Source organism: Meleagris gallopavo, chromosome 5 (genome assembly GCF_000146605.3).
Source record: "Meleagris gallopavo isolate NT-WF06-2002-E0010 breed Aviagen turkey brand Nicholas breeding stock chromosome 5, Turkey_5.1, whole genome shotgun sequence".
Classification (NCBI taxonomy): domain Eukaryota; kingdom Metazoa; phylum Chordata; class Aves; order Galliformes; family Phasianidae; genus Meleagris; species Meleagris gallopavo.
In genome coordinates, this window is record NC_015015.2 from 445,250 (window position 1) to 470,073 (window position 24,824).

Below are 24,824 nucleotides of genomic sequence, written 5' to 3' on the forward strand. Positions count from 1 at the left end.
ATCAAATCAAAGCTTTTTGACTAGTTGCATTAATGCAACTGTATCAGTCAAGTTAGATCACTACACTCTTTTACAAATTCTTAGGTTTTTATAACGAGGTCGTTTTCTTCCCTTTACACCAAAAATTGACTAATTTTTTTCTGCCCTAGCATAAAGCTCATTAGCAGTTCAAAGGTTCTAGACTCTTTCACTACAGCTTTTGCTCTACTCATAATTGTCTTTGAAGATCTCAGAAGTAATAAATATGTTTAAGTTTCCTTAATCTGCGTTTTAGGTGAAGGTGACCACACCCAAACCCTGGTTGGATTTGTTAAAATTTAAAGATAGGTAACCTTCAAAAATAACCCATTGATAAAAAAGTGCTATATAACTAAACACCATACAGAGAATATCAAACAGTAGGGTGCATAAAAAGCTACACATTCTTAACAGGCAGGTAGGTGATTACTGACCTCATATTCTGATTATTATTATTGGAATATTTTAGACAGCTGTGACTAAAAAAATAAACATCTTCATGTGAGGAAACTATTTACAAAACATGAAATAAAAAAATCAAATAAAACAGTGTGGAGTGACAGATTTTCGAGCTCTTATTTTCCTATTTACAGAGCAGGGCAAAATAGGGCAGATCATAAGCCATTGTGATTTTGCTGTGCGTATCCATCTAACCGTTCTTAAGCTTTCTTTAAGATTCTTGGGAAACAATCTATTTTACTTAGAAAGCAAACCCAAACTCTCCACGCAACCACCACCATTTGTCATGGCTGAGAAGGCAAAACATCACGTATCCCAGGCAGGCTGGTAACAGCTCAAAAAATAAAAAGCCATTTGTTATTCTGCAAAAATCTCATGACTTAAAGGTAACACAGGGTATCCGCTTCATGAATTCCTCATTTGGAATGGCTTATAAAACACAACTTTCGCGTTAAGTCGGTGAAACTTGCTGCTAAATTATGTAGTAGGAGGAGAAGGTTAGAAGAGTGGGTCCTTTAGAACAGCAGAGCAGATGTCAAAACACTGTACAAGATGTTATTAGGTAAAAAGGAAATGACACGAGGTCCAGCATACAAAGCAGCCCTAATTCATAAACACACCATAGCATTACTGAGCTCTTCAACACCTTTTCCTCAGCAGACTGCCACACAGACCTAACAGCTGAAGATACTAATCCATTAAAATAATTCTTCTGGGCCAATACCTCAGCTCTATTGTCTGAAGTACTTACATCCACCTCCAGAGCTCAGGCTCACAGGGGTGTTTTGATGGACCACGGTGGGATCAACATGGATTCCATGCATTAACACAGATATAAGCGCAAGCCTGTGCCTGGGAGAGCCAGCCTGTCAACAGCTTGGCAAAGCACCAAGGTAGCTCAAATAGGAGGGAGGGAGATCAGCCCACGCTGCAAGCAGAGGCTGGAGAACTAGATTTCAACATCCTGTTCCATTTTCCCCATGGCATTTCGCTGCTTTCAGACAGAAAAACACTTCCACTGTTAGAAGAGGTGCACTGCAGTGAATCTGCAGCACATCAGTCAAAGAGAATTTTACATAACTTAACAGTAAACAAAAAAAAAGACCATGCCAGGGACAATTCCCTCTGCCACAGAGCAAAAAGAAAAGCAAGGAAATCTCATGTGAGATATGCTGATGTCAGAGACTGTAACTATGCCGAGGAGATTACCGAGTCTGTATGAGCTCATTATACCACTTACAGGGCTTTAAAAAATTTTACTTGAAAATCTTCTTTTATGCATTATAAATATACACAACATACTCAAGTGTATTTTTAAATTCTTTGGATACATATTATGATATGCTCATTTTGCACTACTGGCAGGGGGCCACGTGAGCTGCTAGAGTGCTTTTAACATTCATTTCAGAAATATTTTTTACCTATGAGAAACTACTTAATAGTATAATTAAAAAATCCCAGGCTCTTCTTGAAACACCTGATTTTCAGAATACAGAGGAAAGTCCAGCTAGATAATGAACTATTAAGAAAGGTAACACACAAGCAGGGTAAACACAAAAACCTTTCTTTTTTTGCAAAATGTAGTCTATTCTAAGTGCAACAGAGTGGTTCTTTTCATTTTTTTCGTTTTCTTTTTTTTTTTTTCTCAGGTTAGTGCAATATATTCTATACATTCTTATGCTCCAGAAAGCAGTGAGGCAGTCATTCCAATTACATGGCACAACCTGACTCATACAATCTGATGGGAAGCATCAATGCACAGGAAATCATTTTCAAAAATTCAAAAGCTGACTTTCAAAATCACTATCTGCGCCGCTTAATTCTGTAAAATACTTAAACTTCCCTGAACACATTCCTTGACCTTGATAAATGCTTTCACTTTGCTAAAAATACATCCCTGCCAGCTGAGAGTTAACAATTAACGAAGTTCTTGCCTAGAGGATGACAATCACCAGATTAACTTCCTCATTTTCCAGAAATGCTTAGATCTTCTATAGGAATCGATCTTCAGGGATGGCTGTGCTACAGCCTTTGGTATACATAATGGACTGAAAAATTCTACTTTACCTTAGGAGTATGGGCTTTTTTCATCTTCAGTATGAGTGCATGCTGTGTCAACTTAGACCCACTGTATGTTCACATTGCACAAAACAACTACTCTTAAAACTTATGCTGGCTGTGTGAGTTCCTCGGACCGTAAACCAGTGCAGGATCTACTCTGCCTGGTTTTAACACTTAAATACTCGAAATTCTCCCAGTTCTGACATAGTAAGAGGAGAATAAGAATGTGTCTATTTCCTAGGGGTTTTCCACAAACCACTGACATCTGGACTTCAGTGCAATTCCTAGAAGTTGGTTGTCCATTCTTCTGAATCAAGAGAGCAGCATAAGGGGTAAAGAAGAAATAGGATTTTAATTACATGGATAAGATATTGGTATCCTGCAGGCAGTTACATACTTGAAAGAGCTATCTAAATTCAAAAATCAGTACTTTTGTAATAATGTTCCGAGAACATTTTGTTTCCATTTCAGACAACAAAACGATGTCAAGTATAAAGTATGTTCATCAGTCTGTGCTCAGAATATCCTGAGCCTCTTTCAGGATGCTGAGTGCATGTAACGTACTGTATGGTCAAGTACCCGAGGACACTCTGGCTTGGAGCTTATCAACAGTTTCCCATTTTCTGGAATGAGCTAAGTCTTGGCTGAGCCAATTTCAGAAGGTATGCCTGATAAACTTACATCATATCCACTGTTACGGATTCCACGCCTAGGTCTTTCTCGAGTCACTAGAAGATCCATCTCAGTTTCTCCTGGGCTAGGACTGTTCAAAGACTGCCGGCTTCTGTATATTGAGTTCTTTATCTGTTGCCTATAAGACAAGAAAACAGTAAAATTAACAGAATATAAACAAACAAGAATTATTTTATAATCATAAAGATCATAAAGAAAATGTTGCTTTATTATAGAACGTATATGGAACTCCTGGAAATCAACTGTATTTCAAAGTGATTGTAAATTTTGTTTACTGGTAAAGAAAATAAAATTAAGATACAAGCATCACATGGTGGAGTTCATCAAATGAAATGTGTCCCTAGAAGATATCACAACCCTTTTAGTATTAGCTAGTATGACTTAAACTAAAAAAAAAACATAAAGTAGGTGCCGTTCCTAAAAATAGTAGCACCTTTCACACACTTAGATGAGGCAGAGATTTTGGTGACAAATCCTGAGTAGCGACAAAGAAGTGGAACAAAGCTCCATTGAAACCAACATCCAACCAAGTGTATGAGAAAACAGACAGGAGAGGGAGGGAATTGTTTGCCAGATGCCAAATTAATATTTCTTATAACGAAACCGAGATAGATTTATAAAGAAAAATTAAAAACTGCTACATTTACAGAGATTTTAGTGATCAGCTCCTACAAATTCTCTGGGGCATCTTGGAGATAAAAGCCTTGAGGTTAAGGTCAACAGGCAGAAAGAGTTACGAAAGACCCAGAGACAGTGATGTTTACACAAATCAGGAAGGATAACGCATAGGACAAAAAAATAAATAAAAAAATAAAAATCAAATCAACAGCAACCAAGCTTTATATTTCCATTAAACTAAGTAAATCAGATCTGACAATTTTTATGTTCCTGCACTAAAGGTCTCAAATTCTATACAAGGTTTGTAACAGGCCCGTTAATACTTGGTTGATGCAGTTGTGATATATCTTTTAAGGGTTTCAGATACACAACTCTCTAACACATGCAGATTCTTGACCTGATTACAAACTATTAAGGACAAACTCAGAATAGGAGGTATAATCAGAAACGTCTTTAAAAAAAAACTGCCTGGAGACTGCCAATTAGCTCATTTGTGAGAGTTTTACTAATGAGAAAGGAGCTATGAACACTAACAGCTAGCATTCAAATGTGTTAGCAAAAGCCTTCTGAGAACACAGCTGAAACATGTTATAACATGAATTTTCCTGTGCAGAAAACTCAAAAGAACCAAGAGCACAAAAATGTTTGTTCTTGAACAAATCAAACTATTAAATGGTGATGTTTCGTGTATCTCTTTTCAACAGCATTTCAAACAAAACCAAATTGCCAAGGTTATCTTGAATAATGCAATCAGCTGCACCTGTCTTATCCAATATATTTTGGAAATGTTGGAGTAACATTATTTAAGTCAGTGGAATATAGACGAAAGTGAAAAAAACAAAAAGGAAAACAGACTTTTTCCTAGAAATTTTGAGATGTTTGACTAACTTCTAAATGATTTAAAAGGAAATGTTTTAAAATAGAAGCTTATTGCTGTAACAATAACCATGCAAACAATCATACAAAGCAGTAAACACAGTGAAACAAATATTTTGATTTCACCCTAACCTTGATTAGTTTGAGAGGTTTTGTTTCTTTACAGAAACACAATTGTGCTGATTCATTTAGCAGTAACTTAAGCCACATTACCTTGAAGTTTTATTCAAGGTTTTCCTCTAGAACTATCGTGTTTTAGTCATCATTCTTATACTTGCAAACTGAAGACAATAATGCTGCAATGTGTGTGTTAGCACATCCAGTTTTAACACAGACTTCAGAACACATCTGTTGGCAAAAAGTTCTTAAACATCTGCAACATCTGTAACATTCTCAAAATGCTTAGCATCTTTACAGAAAAACGCATCGTAAATGGTTCCTACTTCTCACTAAGGATACAGACTATATATTCAACAAGTAAACCCTGTCTTTTATGGCTCAGCCCCAGAAGGGAATCATTTCTCTACAGTAGTACACCTGCCTTCGAGCAGTTTCTAGGATGCCAGTAATCACTTTCTCAAGTAGACTATGACAGATCTACACAGCACATTAGAAAGCACACAGGCAAAAAAATGTGTTTGTGAACCTTTCAGCACGTTTGTGCACGTGAGCAAGTAAGCATTTGTGTATTTAACAAAGAACAGACGGTTAGCATTAAAGCTTCATGTGCAGTAGTTTATTCATTTCCTACGTGCCACATGACACAGCATAAACATTCAAAGTAATGCCCAAGTCCTTCACTATACGTGCACCACAGCCATATCTAAATTTCTATTTTCTTCATTCGTATCTCACGACAGACCGCAGACAGAGTGCGACTCCTGTGTGCTAAGGGTTCAGTGTATTAACTTGCCATTGCTTTTGAAGCAGCTTATTCCCTACTCACTAGAAAACAGCACAAGAAATAGATGCCCGAGGCCCTCCAGCAAGGATGTAACACAGTTAAACCAGCACCTTTACTCTTCATTGGACCATGCAACACTGTCACCAGTCCATCGAGGGCTGCCATTTACCTCTAGGCCTACAGAAGTACATCTGTTTGCAGTTGTTGCTCACATTCTGGATCAACACTGCTTTTTTAATTATCATAATAGTCTTTTTCATCTGAAAACGCTATTTTTCCACAGGAAAACTTTGGACTAATCTTTTCAGGAGATGCAAGACCGTACCTCAAGGCAAAAAGTACCATTTCCAGAGCAAATGTACTTAAATTTCCTCTCGCAGATCAACTACTGCTAATCCCCATCTACAGTAAGAATCAGAGCCTTTGTGATAAGAGGGGCAATGGCACGCACGCTCTTTACTAAGTCTTCCCCTCTTGCATCTTCACCACCTCTAAGGAGGAGCAAACTGAATACTGCACCATCTCTCTCTTGGGCTGCACTGGCTAGGACTGGTGTCATCTCCTCCTCTTGAAGTGTCAACTTGTGTGTCAAGGAGCATCCAGCAGCAGAGCAGGTCCACCCACCTACTCAGACAGAGTTAGCACTTACCCTCTCATTTTTAAAGCTAGGAGACAAATAATATTGCTACGTCATTTTCAAAAGACAACGAAGCATTAACCAAACCACAGTATTGTTACACAACATGCTAGCTTCATGTTGCATGTAATTCATCTGAATTATGACTCTCTCTGTTTAGGACACAGGAAGGCACATGCACATTCTTGTGGATATTCCTGCCGGATTTACTGAATATGCAGGCAGTGTAGCGACCACAATCTCCTATGCCTACTGCTATAGCTACGTTCAGTTAAAGATAGTGCCAAAATAATAACATCACTGAACTTCAGAAAGTAATTCAGATGCTAACTTTCTGGCTTAAGTCTACTCTCCAATTTCCAAACAAAAATTATATTGCTTTTTTTATTTACTTGGAAAATGACAGAAAAACTTGGAACAATCCCTTCCCGCATTTCCTTTGCCTTCCAATTCACTTCTTTTTAATCACACGCCATTTTTATGAGATGATGTGCTTTCATAAATAACCACGAGCTATATCGATTTTCTTCATGAAGTAAGAGGGATCGATTAGCAAACAGTTAAGAACTGAAGAACAGACCTGCTGATTCCTTAAAACCTCTGGACAGCAAGTTTCATCTCACAGGAAGAACTGCATATAAAAAGTCTCACCTGCTCTTGGGCTCAGCAAACGGAGATGATACATCTGGATCAGGATCCAAAATATGGTCAATTTCTTTCTGGTTTTTCTCATACATCCTTTTTCTGTCTGTCAGCCCCTTGTTGTTGTCAACCTGTGGGAAATCATAGTACCCCTTCCTCTTGGCTTTCAAACGCAGCTTGTTGCGGTAATGTTCTATATCGGACTTCTGCTTCAAAGCCTTGTTCACCTAAAAGGCAAGAAAATGTTTCAAGGACGGTGCTGGGCTGACTGCTTCCAAACAGTACTCTTAGAGCGTGTTTGATGCGCTTCATGTGTCATTTTACTGAGTGCTTTCTGTACCACACCGTGCCATCTGTAAGCAGCGAGGAACTGCAAGTGAACAGAGTTGCTGCATTTTTTATGGCTTGGCAGATGGTTAAATAATTTTAGCCTAAAAATCTATGTACCATCTAAACAGTGACTCAGATACACCCACCGAAGAAAAACACTGATTATGTTAGTCAGTTGCCATGACCCAAAGCTGTACTTGCTTCTGGGGACGTTGGGGAAAAGTCACTAATGAAAATTGCTGTAGGGCCCAGGAAGTACTGAGCCACCACCTCTGGCTAAAGAAAACCACAAGTAAGTCATCAGTGACGGCTGGAGAAATATTTTGGTGAGATATCGTCATATCATCATAGGCTCTTGTAAGGTTATCTCAGAAATTTGTTCTGGTACCCTATCAAAAATAAAAACCTAAAATAAACTGGGTTTTTAGTCTGACCTGGTGACTTTTATGTTCCTATGGACACTCCTAAGTATTACAAAAAAAAAAAAACAATCTTCTGCTTCACATTGTTGGTTACAGGAAAACAAGTAATTTGCTTGGGATTTGCTCATTCCAGAGTCAAATTCTACATTCCTCTCACAATTTCCAAAATACGTATGTACAGAGAAGTGCATAGAACTAGGAACGTCATTCTGTTGACTTACATAAATGATGAATTCTACATAAGCCTTTCCCTGTGTTTAGAAATTATGTGGCACATCAGGGCTTAAAATACAAGCATGAAATGGACTGTGACACACTGCTGTAATCCAGGCCCACATGGGAAAGCGATGACACCGCCTGTTACTGCATTTCTGGTGGCAGCACACAGTAGAGGCTTTAGAACAGCAGCAGGGAGATTCAGGCTGATCTCTGAACAGTTGTTGCAGTGCAAGTTCGCAAATAAGAAACCTCTCAGGCTTGTCTATCCTCTTTAAGAACTCTATATAGAGTCATAGAATAGTTTGGGTTGGAAGGGACCTTTAAGATCATCTAATTCCAAACCCCCGATATGAACCTCAATTCTTTGTAAATGGATCATTCAAGAAGAAAACAAAACCTACATCAAAATCTCAGTACACAAGTACAGGAGTCAAAGTACGGTTTTTCGTCAGCACCTCCATCTTTGTCATTCCACCTTGTTCCCAAGAAAGAGTTATGCCCTCTGTGCACAGGCTGGAATGCAGACTGAGCAAAGCCATGGTCCTGCTCTATGCCTTCTCACTTTGAATGAGATGTACTGCTCAGTATAGAAAGGTTACATTGGGATCCAGATTATCTACAATTTCCAAGTTAACCTATAAAATTCACGTGGAGAATGATCTTGATCTTCCCTCCGCCCTTATTACTCGTTCTCTTAAGATGAATATGGTAAAGCAGAAGGATATTGAGAAGGTAAGAACATAGAAAGTTGCCTCTTCCAAGATCACATACATTCACAGACACAATATGAAAAAAGATTTAAATTCTTTGACCTCGGAGCTCACAGTAGTACATGGAGCTTTATACAGAATCAGAGAGACAAGTTCCCACAAATCCCCAACTCTAATAGGCTTAAGATGATGCCACCTTTGGATAGAGCCAAGGAAATAGCTGCAGACATTACCAGATGGTCCTTACCTCTCCATTAATGATGGCAGATTCCTGACTTCTATCTGATGCAGCATGAACAGCAGGTAGTGCCACAGGTTTGATAGCAATCAGCTGTACAGATCCAGAAGAGGTGTCAAAGGGGTCAATGGCAGATTTGGCAATGTTATCAAAGAGAATGCCTCCTTCCTCTTCATCGCTGATGGGTACTAAAGCACATCAAACATTCAGCATAAGGAGATATTTTTACTGCACGTTAAGGGTAAAATTCAGTGAGTGCATGCTTAGGATTAATAATGTGCTTAGAACACTTCAAAAGCAGATCTGCGACACTTCCACACTGGGAAAAAAAAATCCCATTAGATCATAGATAGCATTCTGCATTCCAAGAATTATATAGCATTCCCTCCCAAACGTTCATTTCCAATATGCACTAATAAGCTGAAAAGAAAACAAGAAGAACAGCGAAGAAAATGCTATGAAAATGGCAACTAAACTCAAAAGTACCTTTTCTTGCATTTCACATGAAAAAGACCGAAGACATCCACAGACACAGAAGCCTCCCTGTGCTAAGGTATCTGTAGCTACTCCTGATCTAAACAGACATTTAAATTTCAGTGTCTTACAGTGTAAAAACACCATGTTCTCCACATCTACTGACTTGAACAAAAGCTATTAATTTAAAAAATAACATCTGTTAAAATGAAAACAACGTTGCATCTTAAGACATGCTTAAGTACTCTTTTTCACTTTGCAAAGAAGTACCTTCAGTAGCTGTAAAGTTATAGCATCAGAATTTGTTGAGAGACAGGAGAAGACCTGGAAATCTTTAGACTTAAATGCAACAGTGAAGCACCTTTATTTTTAGATAACTTCTGCATGCAATCAGGTTCCTTCAACTCCAAATTTCATTTGTAAAGCTGTGCTACTTTGTCAGCTGTTGAATCTTAAGCCTAACTTCATCTCCCTTTCAGAATATAAGATTGACTCTAAAACATGAGCACAAATTCTACAAAGGAATTCTCGCAAACATTTTTGAATAACTGCTATTAAAGGGAATAATGTTTGCTCCATATCCTAAGTGACAGGAGTAGAGATCCTCTGCTAAAGAACAAAGCGGTCTGCTCTCAATTTATTTCCTCTGAAAATACATTGTTTTAATATTTAATCACTGCAAAAATTACAATGGACTTGTTTAAGCTCAGCAGTTAAGACTGTCAATGATTTTGGTTAAAAAAATATTTGAAAGTGGTAATAAAATATGAACCCAGTGAGTAAGCTTATTATCTTTCTGTGCATTCAGCGTAGAGTGGAGCTGACACTACTTAGGCTTTTGAGAACCATATGGGTTACATCACCGTGTCATTAAATACTGTCCCTCTAGCTTCACGGAACCGTCCAAATACTACAGAGAGTCTTTAGCCTGCCTCAAATCCCCCTGTCCCTCCCAGGGTTGTACGAAGACTGAGTCTGAATGCTTGCAGAAGCGAGCAGACCACAACTCTGGCTCACTGAAATTAACTGCCACGCTCCCACTGACGGCCATGCTGTCAGGATTTCATAGAGGCACAATCTAATGAACAAAGAGCTAAGTGCCTATCACAGACAGCACCTCAATAGGAAAGCATTTACATCACAATGATTATAAAAGGAAAGCACACACATACTTCCTTCTGGGTATTTTGAATATGATCACTTATCACAGAGATTGCCCGATGCAGTTTTTTTTTTCTGTAATTCACTACAGAAGCTTCCATGCTACCCTAACGAGCTACCTCATTGGTGTCAGGGCCTAAGAGAGGCGATGGCCATCTTAATTATGTTCTGCACGAGCAAAGGTGGTCTCTCCCAGCAATTCAGGTGAGCTTGGATAGCATCCCACCTGTGGTTCAAGTACCAAGCAGTTGCGTAATCACTTCTCCTTTGCTACTGCCTCTGTGTTTGCCTGAACCTGGCATAGCAGAAAAGGCGGTTAAGCATCAACATACAAAATCTGACTCTCTTCAAACATTTTCTGCATATCTTTCTTCACACAGAAAGCATCAAGAAGTGCAGCTGGTTGCACCCCAATGTTTCACAAGGACTCAGCTTGCCAAGCACCAGCTGTGATCACCAGGCACCCATAGAGCATGGCTAGCTACCAAATTCATGGGCCGTCTCCTCAGACCTCATTTCAGGATCAGAAGCACGCATGTTTACCTAATCAGAGTTCCTCCAGTTGTAAGATACATTTAAAAAAAAATAATTAAGGTAGAGAATCCTTAATAACATGACAGCTCTTTCTGATGTGGTGAATGAATGCAGAAGGCACAAGTGCCAGCCTTCTCATTTCTGAGTTCATCTCCTGCATCTAGCATAGCCTCATTTGCAAGGAAATAATCATCAAGCGGAACCAGAAATTCGAAGTGCAATTGCAATTCCACCTTAGCTTAGCATTTGTTCATTATATAGTATTTATGATATAAAAGTATTTTTTCAATTGCCCTTTTTTCACCGAAGAGTAATAAAGAGCCTAAGATCCGCAGCTACCGGCATGTCGCTACAGTTTAGATTGGCAGTGAGCCATAAGCAAGCGCAGAGGTAATTTTAATACTTGCTCCTATCCATCTCTTTCAGAGAGCATTCACAGCAAGTTTGACAGGATCGAACCACAGCCACCCCTAACAAATCAAAAAGGAAGCTCACTGAGGAGTTTAAGTCCTTGAGTGCTTGCTCCTGATGTGCACTCCTGCCAGGTTAAGTCCAGCTCTCTCAGTGCTTCAGCGAGGTGAGCTGGATGATCACAGGAAATTTTAGGAAACCACCCAGATATTCTTGCTCCCTTGCTTATTATAATTAGCTAACTTGCTTATTATAATTAGCAATACGTAATTAAAGTAATGCTTTTAATTTCTTTTCTTAAACAGATGCACACAAGCATTTATGCAGCTTCACTGCTCCTCCAACTCCTGCTTTACTGTGTGCATGCATATATTGCAAGACTCAAAAGTTCAGTGGAAGAAATTGGAGAAAATACACCTATTTAATCACCTACTTCATAGTAACGTACTTTCTTTGAAACACCTTGTGCTAGGTATTTCATGCCATGTGATTCACTCAGACTGAATTACTCTACTTAACCTTTCTTTGACTGAAGTACATTAAGATTTATCCAAAGCAATCATTTAGTCATGTTGAGGAATTGCAATGAGGATCACTGTGGCCCCGGGTTTTTGGCCATGACAGGAAGTTTATCTACACATCAGTAGCTGTTAGTATACAAGACTTGCTAGATGAACTCTGACTTAAGGCGTTCTAGTCTTACTTTTCAGGGCAACTCCACACAGTTTTCAGAAGGCAATGCCAGCAGGTGGTGCTACCCACTTGTACCACTGGTGCTCCAGTGGTGGAGAAGCATCTGAGAAACTCATTCTGTGTGTTTGAAAAACCAGCATGTAGGATATCCTGCTGTTAATCTACTTATTAACTTAGATAAGAAAAAAAGAAATTGCTTACGTCAGTCTAAGATTTCCACAGTAAGGATCCACAAGACTTCTTGTCTTGCCTTTCTCCCCCTCTAGGCTGTCTTTCCTTCCCTTTCCCAAGTCATTACCTGTGGACTCGGTAAACTTATAACAAAATACTGAAAAGAAAAAGATGCACTGTCTTCCACAGAAGCAAAAATTTCACTAATTCTGAAATCCCAGAAAAAAAGGATGGCTTCTTCAGAGAAGAAACATGGAAAACCAGCAGCTGGCAAACATCTGCAAGCAGAATGCTCTGCCTTTTCTTGAGTCTTTCAGTGAAGCCTTAAAATTTACTTTCTATAAAGCAAATGTGAACATTGTGACCATGTGTACAACATGCAGTCAATCCTCTGAGTAAATGGAATACTTAAAACAATAAGAAAACAAATAGAGTATATTCAATAAAAATCTTAAATTTGACAGAGAGACTGATGTCACAGATCTGAAAAGCTACCTCATTAGGAACAAGTCTGCATTTGAGTATTTCAAACAGAAACCCTGACTACTTCATGAAAACTACATTAGTAGCAGGGAAATTTTCATTTTAGAGTAAATCTCAATATTTGGGAAAAAAGTTAGAAATTTGAAAAATCATTCTGTATGTCAGCTGACTGTCTCCAGAATGTAGGAACCAGAGATTTGAGCAGTAAAGCAATGATTGTTCCCAAAGGAGTTCGTAAGACAAGTTTCCTTAACTAGTCCTGAACCTATTCAGGACTGAAATTCTTCTCTACAAGACATAGCAGCATAACAGAGTGCATTCTTGTGCACACACATACACCTCATTTCCAACACCTTCCCAGCAGTCAGACAGTACAACTCTAAACCTTTCATAAACACCATAAATACTAAACTTTCTGAGAAAAGACAAAGAAACCAATGCCTTGTAGACTAAGAACAATAAAGAAAGCTCAATAATCTCTCTTGGATGTTAATGTTCTGATGTGAAAATTCTTCTAAACACCAGGCCATGTGTTTCACGTGTTTCAGTCCCACAGTCACACAGGATGTCTACTCTTCTATTTCCTGCTTGCTTTGTTCAGCTTCTGTGCATCTATTTTGACCCTATAATCAGCAACAAGGATTTCCACGTCCAGACAAATTTGTCCCATCTATTTAAACTTCAAATTCTTCCACCGTGTGTATTTCTTAATGTTTGTACAGAATCCACCAGATTCATTACTTGGCTGGCATTTCTAGGCTTATGGCTACCGTCATAAGCATGCTTAATAACTAAAACAATCATTTAATTGACAATGTTGATGGCAATACAATTAAGTCAGATAGGGAAGTCATGCGCACTTACATCAGAAGACTATTCTTCAACAAAGTAGTGCTCTACGAGCTTTAAAGCTCTGCAGAAATAATTGTCCATACTGACAATAAAAACATGCATTTGCTTTCTTCAGTGCTGGCTTATAGTAAAAGAGTATAACCATTCAGACTGCCACTCAATCTGATGGCATGAGCATCTTAACATTGTTCCTCGGATGAAAAATGCTGTCAGATTCAATTAAGGGGCAAAATAAAGCTCATCTAGAGGAAAGGCAAACTTGAATTAAGATATGTTTAATTGCACAGCCACCTGCCGAACCCAGTTCATTCAGAGGTCTGTTACAACAGGCACAGTCATTAGCAGCACAGGAAAGCTATTTTTCTTGCCCCCCCCAAAATACAAGCACAGAAAGCAGCAGGAAATAGTACTGGCCACATCGGAAGAAACAAAGGGTTTGTGTCACTAGTAGGATGGTACCCGGGTCGTAGCATGCTCTGTAATTGAAACAAAACAAAAGCCAGCAAAAGGAATGGAAAAAATATGGGGAAATGTGTCACACAACCCAAAATCTACGGGGAATTTTAAGAAGAATCAATGCATAAAACTTTCAAGAGGCTCAGGGAGAACAGTAACTGTTGCCAAAATGAAGAATTTCAGCTCAAGTTTGTTATTTCTTCCCTCCTCACGTGATTGAATATCAAGAAATGATTCCAGAAAAGTCTAGGCGTTTACTGAGAGGGGATTAAGAGTTAGATAAAGATCCCAAACAACACTTGTGTAAATGAAGCAGATGCCTCACGATAAGGCAACGAAGGATGAAAATGACAGACTAGCTGCACGCCAAATTCTTCCAAGCACTCTGATTTGTCAGCCTTTCAGAGGCAGAGACATTGCGAAAGGGAATCATTTCACTTCAAATCGGTGCATATGCTCTAGTGCAGTTGCCTTGGCTGCTCTCATTCTGAAAATAGAACGATAAGAACCTCCAAAGGAGATAGATACATCCCAATCAGCTGTGATCCTCTAGAGTCAGAGAGTTTGGTTACGTTACATTAGAAAGCCAACATTAAAGGACCCAAAACTGGCAAGATGAAACCCTTTCCATCCTAACTGATATTTTATCCCACCCAGCACAGGAGGTTTCCCAGAATATGTCATATCCTCAAGGTATCCCTATGTCAAAGCAGACTGCTACATCACTGCTACTGGACTCAACCTGCTTGTTAACTTATTTCATTTCTATTTCAGTCACTGCAGACAACTGCTCAGAAATTCTGAAAGGCTGGCTCTATCACCGAGCCACATCAGACAGCATGAAAAATGTGGCCCACACTTCTGTAGAATAAAGGAAGCAGTGTATCATAGCTTGATGCTGTTACATCCAAAAAACGCTTTGATTTTAGCTAAGTTAATAATACAGCCAAGCTTTCCTCCCCAGTACTTTGTTCCTACAGACACCTGATTTGCAGAGATCTCAATCAGATGAGCTACAAAGACTAGATGGAAAAAAAATTAAAAATTATGACAGCTTCTGCCTGGACAGAGAAAATTACGTAGTGTTATGAAAAGCTTCTGCTATCTTAAAAAGGAGTGAGGTCTTAGACTGAACTGCTTCCGAGAAGTTAGATCTATTTTTCAAGACAGCATCCAAATTGCTTGGAAGATGAGAATTGTTCCAGGTAGCATTCCTAGGGTCAGGAATGGAACGTTTCTTACACAAGGAAGTTTGACTCCTTGTGAATATTCATGTCATCTGTGCCTTCTTAGGCTGATGAGTTTCTAGTACAAACCTGGACTCAGCTACAAGACTTCTCAACTCAAGAGGTACAGAGCCATGCGTTTCATCAATAACTGCAGGAAAACAATATCCTTCCATCTCCTTCACATACTTTTTTTTTTTCTTTCTCCCCTCCAAAAAAAACAGGATTCACACCCACCCAAAGATGCCAAAGGCAAGGTTGCAAGGTCAAGCACTCGAAGTCTCTAGAAAAAAAATGGCCTGTGTAACTTCTGCTGGATTGATTTTGTGAGGAGCTAGAGAAAGAAAAGATTTTACTATAGGCTGCTGTAATTCTTCAAGCACACGTGGATTCAGCCATTTGCTGAGTGTTAGGCCCAGGTAAAACAGCAGCTTAAAGTGCTGACATCCTGTTGTTCTCTTCCATGCCCTCTTTTGAATGTCTCAGAAAATGCCAGTAACTGACAGTAACGCTGTTGACCGATTCATTCACTTCACAATCCTCTATCATGTGCAACTGAGCACTGTTTGAAACAGGATTTCAGTCTAATTGTCCAAAGTAAAAGGAAGCCCAACTCATTACCTTTCAGACAGAAAACTTTCTATTAAAACATTAATTTGCAATACAAACACAGAAAAAGTAACTATCTTTAAAAAAATGTATCGTTATTGTAATAAAACTAGGTAATTTGTTCTTGTTTTCTCCAGAACCAAGGCTCGGCCAACGAGTTCTCCTCATCCCCCAGATCATCAGGTGCTTAAGCCAAGCCTGTCAGCCTACAGTGGTTCTAAATTCTTCCCTCTCAGCCCTGACACACTGCATTTGGAGTCAATTTTGATACAAACCATACAGAGTTCATGTACTGAGGTAACATCCAGTGCTGTCATTTTTCTGTTTAACTAAATGTCAGCAAGAAACGGAATCTAAAATTGGTCTGTAACTATGGCAACTAATGAGCCATTCCAACATGGAGTCCCCACATCAAACATGTGACCGTCAAGGGATTCATTCCAGTTCTAAGATTCTGCTTTTCAAAGAAGAAAATATGCAGCTTCTTTTGCTGACATGTGTATTAGAGGTGGCAGCCTACAATCAGGCTAGAGCAGGTTTAGACAAACAGCGAAGACAAAAAACAGCTTCTTTCTTAAACTGGAAGCAAAAACAGCCAAAATATTCTACTGATGCTAATCACACCAGATAAATCTATTTCCTTCCAAAAAGAACAAAATGCCAGAGATAACAGCATTTGAAATCACAGTAGTGGGGAACAAAGCATAGCTCCGTGACAAAAAGTAAAGGTGCCTTGATTTTTGTTTTTCCATTTCTACTTCAAGAGGCATTTGGTGTGACACAACTCAAAGGTCAGAAACATCTGAACGTGCGTATGAGAACAAACATGAGGCCGGTTCTGTAATTCTGGTAAGGCCACTTCCTTGTCCATGACCTAATCTTCCTTCTTGTATTGGGGAACTCTCTTAAACAGTTATGCTTCCAGCTAAAAAGTTCCAATCTTTTTCCCAGGAAACCACATTTATCCGTCTCCATACTTTCTCCTGGAAACCACCAGGTGACCCTTTCTAGGGCCACAAAAATGAAGTCCCTCCAGAAGTCACCGGGGTCCCTATCACAAGGACAGCTCTGCACAAAAGGAGTTTCATGCACAGCTTCCTTCAAAGCCAGAATAACCAGATGGCAAGAGCTTATCTTTCTCCCATCTTGTGTATACGTTGCACTATTACTTTCTAAACCGGTAAATCCTTCTCTTGCGTTCTGCCATTGGAGTTCTAGATCTCACTGCCAGCATGCGGTAGGAACAAATGGCCAGCATCCCTGGAATAAATGGAGTATGGAGGTTTCCCTGTGATGCTAGAAATAATTCAGCTCTTTTGCTGCTCCAAACAAGAAAGACGTTAACCACATGAAAAAAACATCATTATTCATACTTTTTTTTTTTGGAAGAGAGAAGGTACTATTATGAAGGAAAGAAAGCAGTTATTAGTTTTCCAGTAGAAATTGAGAAGTACATAGTTATCGTTATCAAGTAAATTTGAAGCTAAAATGAAATTAAGATTTGAAACAAAGGGTCAGGATTGCCATGTATGACACGGAAAGGTTTCTTGAAAAACAAGTGTATGTTCTAGATAGAAATGCAGTACAGCCGAAGATGTTAGGTGTTAGTCAAGTTGTTAACAAGAAACTGGATACTCTTACCAATTTTCTTGGAAGATTTTAAACCTAACAAAAACAAGATAAAGAATACCATCAACTAAATTATTTCGCCAACAATTGTAAACATTACCTGATGCTTTTTGGAATATTACCTTCCTGGGCTAAGAAAAAAAAAATAGTTAGTATTTCAGCTTTTAACTCTGGAAACCATAAATGTCATTGTCTTGTAAAGAAGACATATACTGGAAATAGTAAAAAAAAAAAACACAGAATAAGGCCTACAAATTTATGGTCCTTATAAGTTAAAGCAATGAAAATTTTTTATCTTGATTATGAAGGAACAATTCACTTTTAGATAGATCAGTAAGAATACCTATTGTTACAGGACTGGAGTACAGACATGTCTATCATAAAAAAGTACTGCAATAAAGACACATGAACAAAAAACGAACAACTTCTTTGTGTGAATTGGTAAACCTGCATGAATCTCAGTAAAGCTGATTGAAAAAGAGAGTACTATATTTACACCAATTATATAGTTCCCCAAAGACGCAGTGCTCTGTGATACACGTATAGAAAGAAACGAGGTCACTCAAAAAAGCAGAATGATTTTGCTGTACAGAACAAGGGCCATCTCTGGTGCTGTGTATCTGTCACTACAGTGCGCTGTGTTTCTTTGCATGGCACTTTTGTATGACTAAGATGCCATGACAAAAAGATGGCATAATGTCACAGCAGGACTGCCGTTAGAACGCCCCACAGAGGCTGCTCAGGTGACTTACTGGAGAAAGCAAACCTACACTAAGATTTTTTTCTTAATCCGAGTCCTCACTTCCACACATATATTTCTAATAAAGAATAATTACAAATTCCTGCTACTGACAGAATCTAATGAGGCCAAATCCAATTTTACTTCTTCCCTTTAAGGGGAAGCGATCAACTGGTTCAAGCACAAGTGTTTTCTATTCGCATGGAGAATATAGCTATAGAAGTAAAGTTGTAACTCAGAAAAAATAAACAGAGATTGACATAAGAAAAGCAAGGAAGAAAGGGGATTGGACACAGCTCTCAGCCAATGTTCCTGATACATCTCAAGTCACAAATCACCACTGCCAACCAAGGGCTTGCAAAAAAACATCCAGCACAGTGTTCTAAGAGCATCAGGAAACACCGTCATTAAGTGCTAGTAACAAAAAACTACGATGTGGAGGATTAGAGATGGGAAGTTAAAGCTCTGAACATCTTACACTTTTCTAATTAATTTTTACCTATTTAATTAATTGTTATCAGTGCAGTAATGGAAATGAACAGCCTATACAGGATAAAAACTGTAAATCCAGTCCATCTACTAAGCATCATTGCGGGTATATCAGCTTGCTGGTTTAAAAACAAACATAAAAATAAACAAACAATCACAGAAAACTTGCAACGGCCCATGCATAGGAAGTAAGCAGCAGACCGCTTCGTGTGAAAGCGAGAAATAACTGTCAGCAGCAACACAGCTGCCAAAAGAAAACACCTGAAGGACAGCTAAAGGTACAGGAAGATGGCTGTGACACGTCCAGCGCCGCTGCGGGTACCACGACGGGCGGCTGCGGGCAGCTCTCACCAGCAAACACTTCTCACCGTTTCTTTTCCTGCCCTCGTCTTTTGTCACTTTTTGCGGTGCCACGACTTTCTGCGGGGAGCTCCGGCTGGAGCTGGGCTTTCCCGACTCGTTGCTGATGATGGAGCCGTTCTGGCTCGGGGACCGGCTGCAAGTAACCATAGCAACAAGGGAGGCTGTAAGTTCTTCTTCACAAACCTCGTTTCAAGGTTATTTCATCTACACAGTTTGCGCCACTGAGTTTTCAGGTCTGATTTTGTACCAAAACGGTACAGAATATAAACAGCATGCACAAACAGGAAAATCAGGAACAGACTGATGGCAGGAGGGCACTGCTCCTCAATTAGTTCAGGGCTGATAGGCATCTTAAGCCACACCAAAAGCAGGCGCCTCTCACGCACAACCCCCACAATGACAGAAGCAGCACTGCAGAGGACAGAAATCCTTGTGATTAATTCTGTGTCTTTATACAGCTAAAACAAACAAGACTCTTGCTGTTATAAACACAGCTCAAATAATTTCTTCATTATTTAGCTTGCACCAGCACACAACTATTTTCTCAGCCACAACGCAAAACCCGCTAATTCCCTTACCTCCTTTTTACCTCTTTGCACTTAACACAGTTTAACCAGCACCATTATCTGCTGAAACTCCTACGAAAACTTGCTCTGTGTGCAGGCATTGCATCTCCTTACACTAAAACTGCCCCACACAGGCTGAGGAGGGAGGGCACAGCAGCCCCCATCAGTGCTGGCTCTCAGCAAGGAGCAACCCTCAGAACACACAGTGTACACCTCTCCCTCTGGGTGCTTTGGGATCAAATCTCAGCTGAAGTGCTCTTCTTTTGGAGGCAGGCAGATGACTCGGTCTTAATGCACAAGTCAAGAAACACAGGCCAAGGTAGAAAATATCATATTTGGTGCTATTCCAAATCGATGCATTATGTCAAATTATTCCTAGAGGTGAAACTTACCATCTATGAGACCTGCACAGTTACATGTGCACCCATCTACAGTTAAACGCTCCAGATCATCACGGCTGGTCAAAGGACAATTTAAACAGGCTGCATCTAAGGAATAAACTAGTCGCAAGGACTTATGTTTACAGAGAAATCCAACTAATTCTACTGCTGTCAAACTAGCTTTATGCCCAGAAAAAGCTATCAAAACAAAAATACCGTGAAGATCAACCCGTTACTGCCATACTGTACTGCCAGCATGAAACATACATTTACCTCTTCTTCTGACTGTCCTAGCCATGTAAGTAAAGAGCGTTGGCTGTACTCAGAATGGGACGGGACAAGTATGAGGAACTAATTCCTTGGGACTCTGTTTGGATGACAGCCTGAGCGGAAAGACATTTAACACCAGCTCTCCTCAGCTCCATGACTTCAGGAGAACTCAGCACGCACTCTACATCATCTCAGCTTGAGGATTTTCTTGTCAAGTTCTACTGAGAATAAACATTCTTGAAAAGAATTTCTCCCCTGTAGGTCTCCCTGTTCCTGCTAATGAAGAGTCCCAGTATTTAAATTATTCCAGGGACAGATCAATAGCTGAAGAGATGATGATCTACTTGGGAACGACGAAGAAAAACAAGTATAGATAGCTTGCACAATTATTTCTGCTCCCACTAAGGTAAATATTCATCTTTTTAAAGCAATCATTACACTTATTATCTGTGAAGCTTCCTTCATGACAATATGAGAAGATATTCTGATCAGTTACCAGCCACTTCATGGCAGTTTGATTTAAATTGACCTTTCCAGACTGCAAAGTAACCAGAATGAAAGAGCAAATACATAAAGGTCAAGAAATATTTCTTCAACTTAAGAAATCATTAAATTCCATCCCCAGACACAACTCAAGAATGAAAAGAGACTGCATTTCTGTATGTTCTCACTTACTCAAGTTATCACCCTGAAGGAGGTAAAATTAACTCTGCAGAACCATCACAGGTTCAGTACAATTCTGTAATGAGAGTAACTTTCCCAGTGAATTCCTGAGTGAAGATTGCTAATCCATATTTGCTTAAAAAAAAAAAAAGAGGGCAGATTAAGTAGAAGGGGGGATTTCTACACCCATTCCAAGGACTGAGTTAAGGCTCCTAGTCACTTCTTTAAGACTATCAAGTAATAGGACAGGTTTACCTGTGTGTCAAAATGGCTCTGGATAAGTTGAACTAACATTTTAAAGAACATCTTCTGCAAAGGTTTATCTGTGATAGCACAGCACCAGGAACTGCAGCCAGTATAAGTGGTGATCTTTCATTCAGTTTCACTGAGGATGATTCAGGGTAGGCCTTACATAAAAGTTCCTACTGGTAAAGGCAGTGAAGAACAGATTCCTTGAGGATTCCACCATTGGAGGACTTAAAATTTCAGGCAGAGGTACCGTTGACCATACAGTGGAGTAGAGCTAGTTGGGCTCCTGGAGGAAAAGCTTCTAATATATGTTCAACCCTGAAAACTTACTTTTGAAAGACTGTACAACTGAGAAACTTTACTTTAGAAACTGATGTCATCTAGTCTGTTCTTACACACTCTACAAAGTTATGTCCTGCTACAGATACTCTGAATCCAGCTACCTTGCTTTAATGAAGTAAATCTGTGGATGCTTAGTGTTCGCTCTCCAACTGATGGACAGATGCAGCCTGCCAGTAGTGCTAAAGCAATTTACAGTCACAGAAGACTTGTCTTTTGCTTTATTTGAGGAATGACTCGTGTTCATCCTCCAGAGTCAATGTTTATTTTAGGTTTATCTCTTGCAGAAGGCCAACAAGTACAAGACAAGCACTTCGCATTTAACTCCTTTACTCATGTACAATCTGTGAAGACTCTTCACTTTGGTTTATCTTTCATTTTGCAGCCAACTTACACACCCAGTACAGACTAATGTTATGCCAAGAATATCTCACGGAGGAATCATCTGCCACACATGGTGCATGGGTACCAAACCCTTCAATTTTTCCTAAGCCATGGCAACACGTACCCCATTCACCCTTCAGCAAACACGCACGACTCCATACCTTTTCCTTGTTTCATTGGATTGGGCTGTTTTAATGGTGCTCCCATCCTGAGTGATTTCTCTCTCCTGGGAGGCAGGAGCGTCTCTGACTGGAAGTGGAAGTACAACAGTCTCTTGAGTTACTGGTAAAACTTCATCTTCAGCTCCCTGCTGACCTAAATGTTGCTTGGCATAGTCAAAGCCTTGTACTGGCTGCAAAAACAAGTGGAAGAAAAAAATTTCCAGAGCGTGTCATATGTTAAACACAAAATTTCCATTGGAATATACAATTTTCCACTACTCCTTTACTTCTTTAATTAAGTAAGCTAGAGGTAAAAGCGGGTAGATTGCAATACCAATGTCCAACAACACCATTTTTCTGATGAGATCTCCATTACACATACTTTAAACGTGATCAGTTAGTACTGAACTTGGCTAACCTTCCTTCCCCTGTCTGAACACCTCCAGTAATTCCTTTGACAGACAATGCAAAAGTGAATATAAAAAAAATATATAAAAAAGGAGGAAAGCAAGGCCACATAGAAAACAAAACTTTCTCCATGACAAAATCTCATGTTTGCAAAGGAGGAAGGAGTAATTTATTCCAGATGAAATGAAAGCAAAAAAAGGCACAAATGAAAGTTTCATGGGCAAAATTCCACCCCCTCCCCCAAAATTATTCTTCTCAGAATAATGTAATCACATCCCCTTTGGCTTTCAAGTTGCCTACTGGGAAGGCTCTCATTTATTTTACTTGTTTCTCTTGGAAAGTGGCATTTGCAAGAGGCTTACAGCCCTAGCAGCCAAGTGCTGTGCACCCAGCCTGAAGCCACGGCTGTGCTTTCCCTGCTGCCTCTGCAAGCAAAAAGCAGAAATGACAACGCATCCAGGGTAAAGTAGCCAGTGAAAGGTGGATTTTCCCAACGGAGAAATTTAATAATTCAACCAAAACTTAACTTTCAAAAATGCATTCCCTATCGGGAAGAGAAGAACCACTCGGACGTTTCTGGCCAGCTCTGGGAAAAATAGGTAACATATAAAATTGTTCTTGCTGCATTTAACTGAGTTAATTTGTCCCAGAAATGTGCATTCTTCCTGAAGTACAAAGACTACTTGTAGAATGCTAAAAAAAACATCAAAAAAGAATTCCGAAGATCGGTAAGGCTGATTTTAACCCTCAAGCTTACTTTAAGGAACACATCAAAATTAGTTATTTAAAACCAAGTGGTTCCTCTCGGGATCCTGTGCGGCTTCCACTGAGTGTTTTCACTCTAGAATAAAATCAGACTGATAAAAAAATCTGCTGATTTGTGCAGAGGAAAAGAATGAGCTATAAAAAACCATTTCTCTTGTTCTGTCCCTTCCTGAATCTGGGCTATCTCTAAAAATACAGATAAATTTCATAGGCAATTTCAGTCTGAGAATGAAAAGCTGTGTTCTTAAAAAAAAAAAACAAATTGTCTGTGGGATTGTGTCTCTTGCTTAAACCAAGGCTGATGATTTCTAATGTGCTCAAATACTTCAGAATTCATCAGATAAACAGCTCCAGTGTATGAAGGAAATACTAATTGGGCTAACTCTGGTCTGGGGAGCAGACGTCTCCACGCACTGGCACGACAGACCTTGCAGTGTATCAGAGGAAAGCCAATTCACCATTACTACCCCATGGCAAATCATGATGCTACCACCCCTGACAGCCTTCTGCTTGCCCTCTTCTGAAGGCAAGGGACCATAAAAGCAGCCACTAGCAACCAAGAGAGGAAAAGAATGAGAAAAGGAAGTAGGAGCTGTGCAAAGACAATTAGGGTGAACTACTGCACACCATCCCAGACAGTAATACTTTCAATCGATAAAATGCTTTTCAGCCTTATAATCTATATTAAGCATTAGTTAAAACTATCCCAGTTATTCCGCAAAAATAGGCGAGAAAAGAAAAAGTATGATTAAATCAGGCATTTCCCCACACTGATCAAAGAATAGAAGATACAACTTTTAATTCATTTCTTACTTTAAATCAATAAAATACAACAGAAGAGATAGAACATGAGAGTTTTCACAGGACTCTAGAGAGTCCCAGCTTGTATGTGCCAAAGGAACGAAGTAAAGATGATTTAATCTAAATTCTACTCACCACCATGTCTGGTAACAAACTGCATTAAGGAAGAGCTGAAAAAGCCATCCTCATCAGCGGACATATTGCGTTAAATAAAATTTGATTTTGGAACCCTGCTCTGAGAAAGTCCACAGGAACAGATGGCTTTACCACCCCTGAAGGCAACTGGCAAGACTGAATCACGATCAGGCAGTGCTAAGGCACAGCAAGGATAGGTGTCCAATATGGCCACAGAACTCAGAGACACTGACGGAGGGCAATTTGAATATTGATTTTGAAGCAAGACATGATTAGATGATTAAATTACATTGCCTGGGAAAGGGCAGAACGAACATAGAGAAGTGTTACTGGGACATTTTTCCTTGTAGTGATTATGAAAGACACTGATATTTAAATATAGAACAAAGAAGGAACAAAGAGAAGAAAGGGTGTTTATTCCCTTCTTCTGCATATATACCCACAAACACAGGCAGTGTCTCAGGTTTCTTTTTTCCATGCCCTTTACCAAATTGATAGTGGCTGTTTTCTCACGGCCTACGCTATTTGTTTTTGCTAGTGGGTCTTAGACTGCAGATCTTATCTCTGTTTACATTCAAGCTTATAC

The 24,824-nt window shown here is 39.4% G+C and overlaps 1 protein-coding gene across 6 annotated transcripts in view; it reads right to left on the reverse strand.

Moving 5' to 3' along the window:
* KIAA1549L (KIAA1549 like) overlaps positions 1-24,824 on the reverse strand; it is a 67,637-nt gene that overhangs the window by 23,010 nt on the left and 19,803 nt on the right. For 5 of the 6 annotated variants that reach the window (XM_031553381.1, XM_031553383.1, XM_031553382.1 and 2 more), the window contains exons 11-16: positions 22,130-22,320; positions 19,123-19,250; positions 17,539-17,562; positions 8,837-9,015; positions 6,918-7,135; positions 3,220-3,349 (exon numbers count right to left, since the gene is read on the reverse strand). In XM_031553381.1, coding sequence (XP_031409241.1) covers positions 3,220-3,349; positions 6,918-7,135; positions 8,837-9,015; positions 17,539-17,562; positions 19,123-19,250; positions 22,130-22,320 — 870 coding nt within the window. The remainder of the gene's footprint in view (positions 1-3,219; positions 3,350-6,917; positions 7,136-8,836; positions 9,016-17,538; positions 17,563-19,122; positions 19,251-22,129; positions 22,321-24,824) is intronic. The other variant, XM_031553380.1, reaches the window with a different exon arrangement.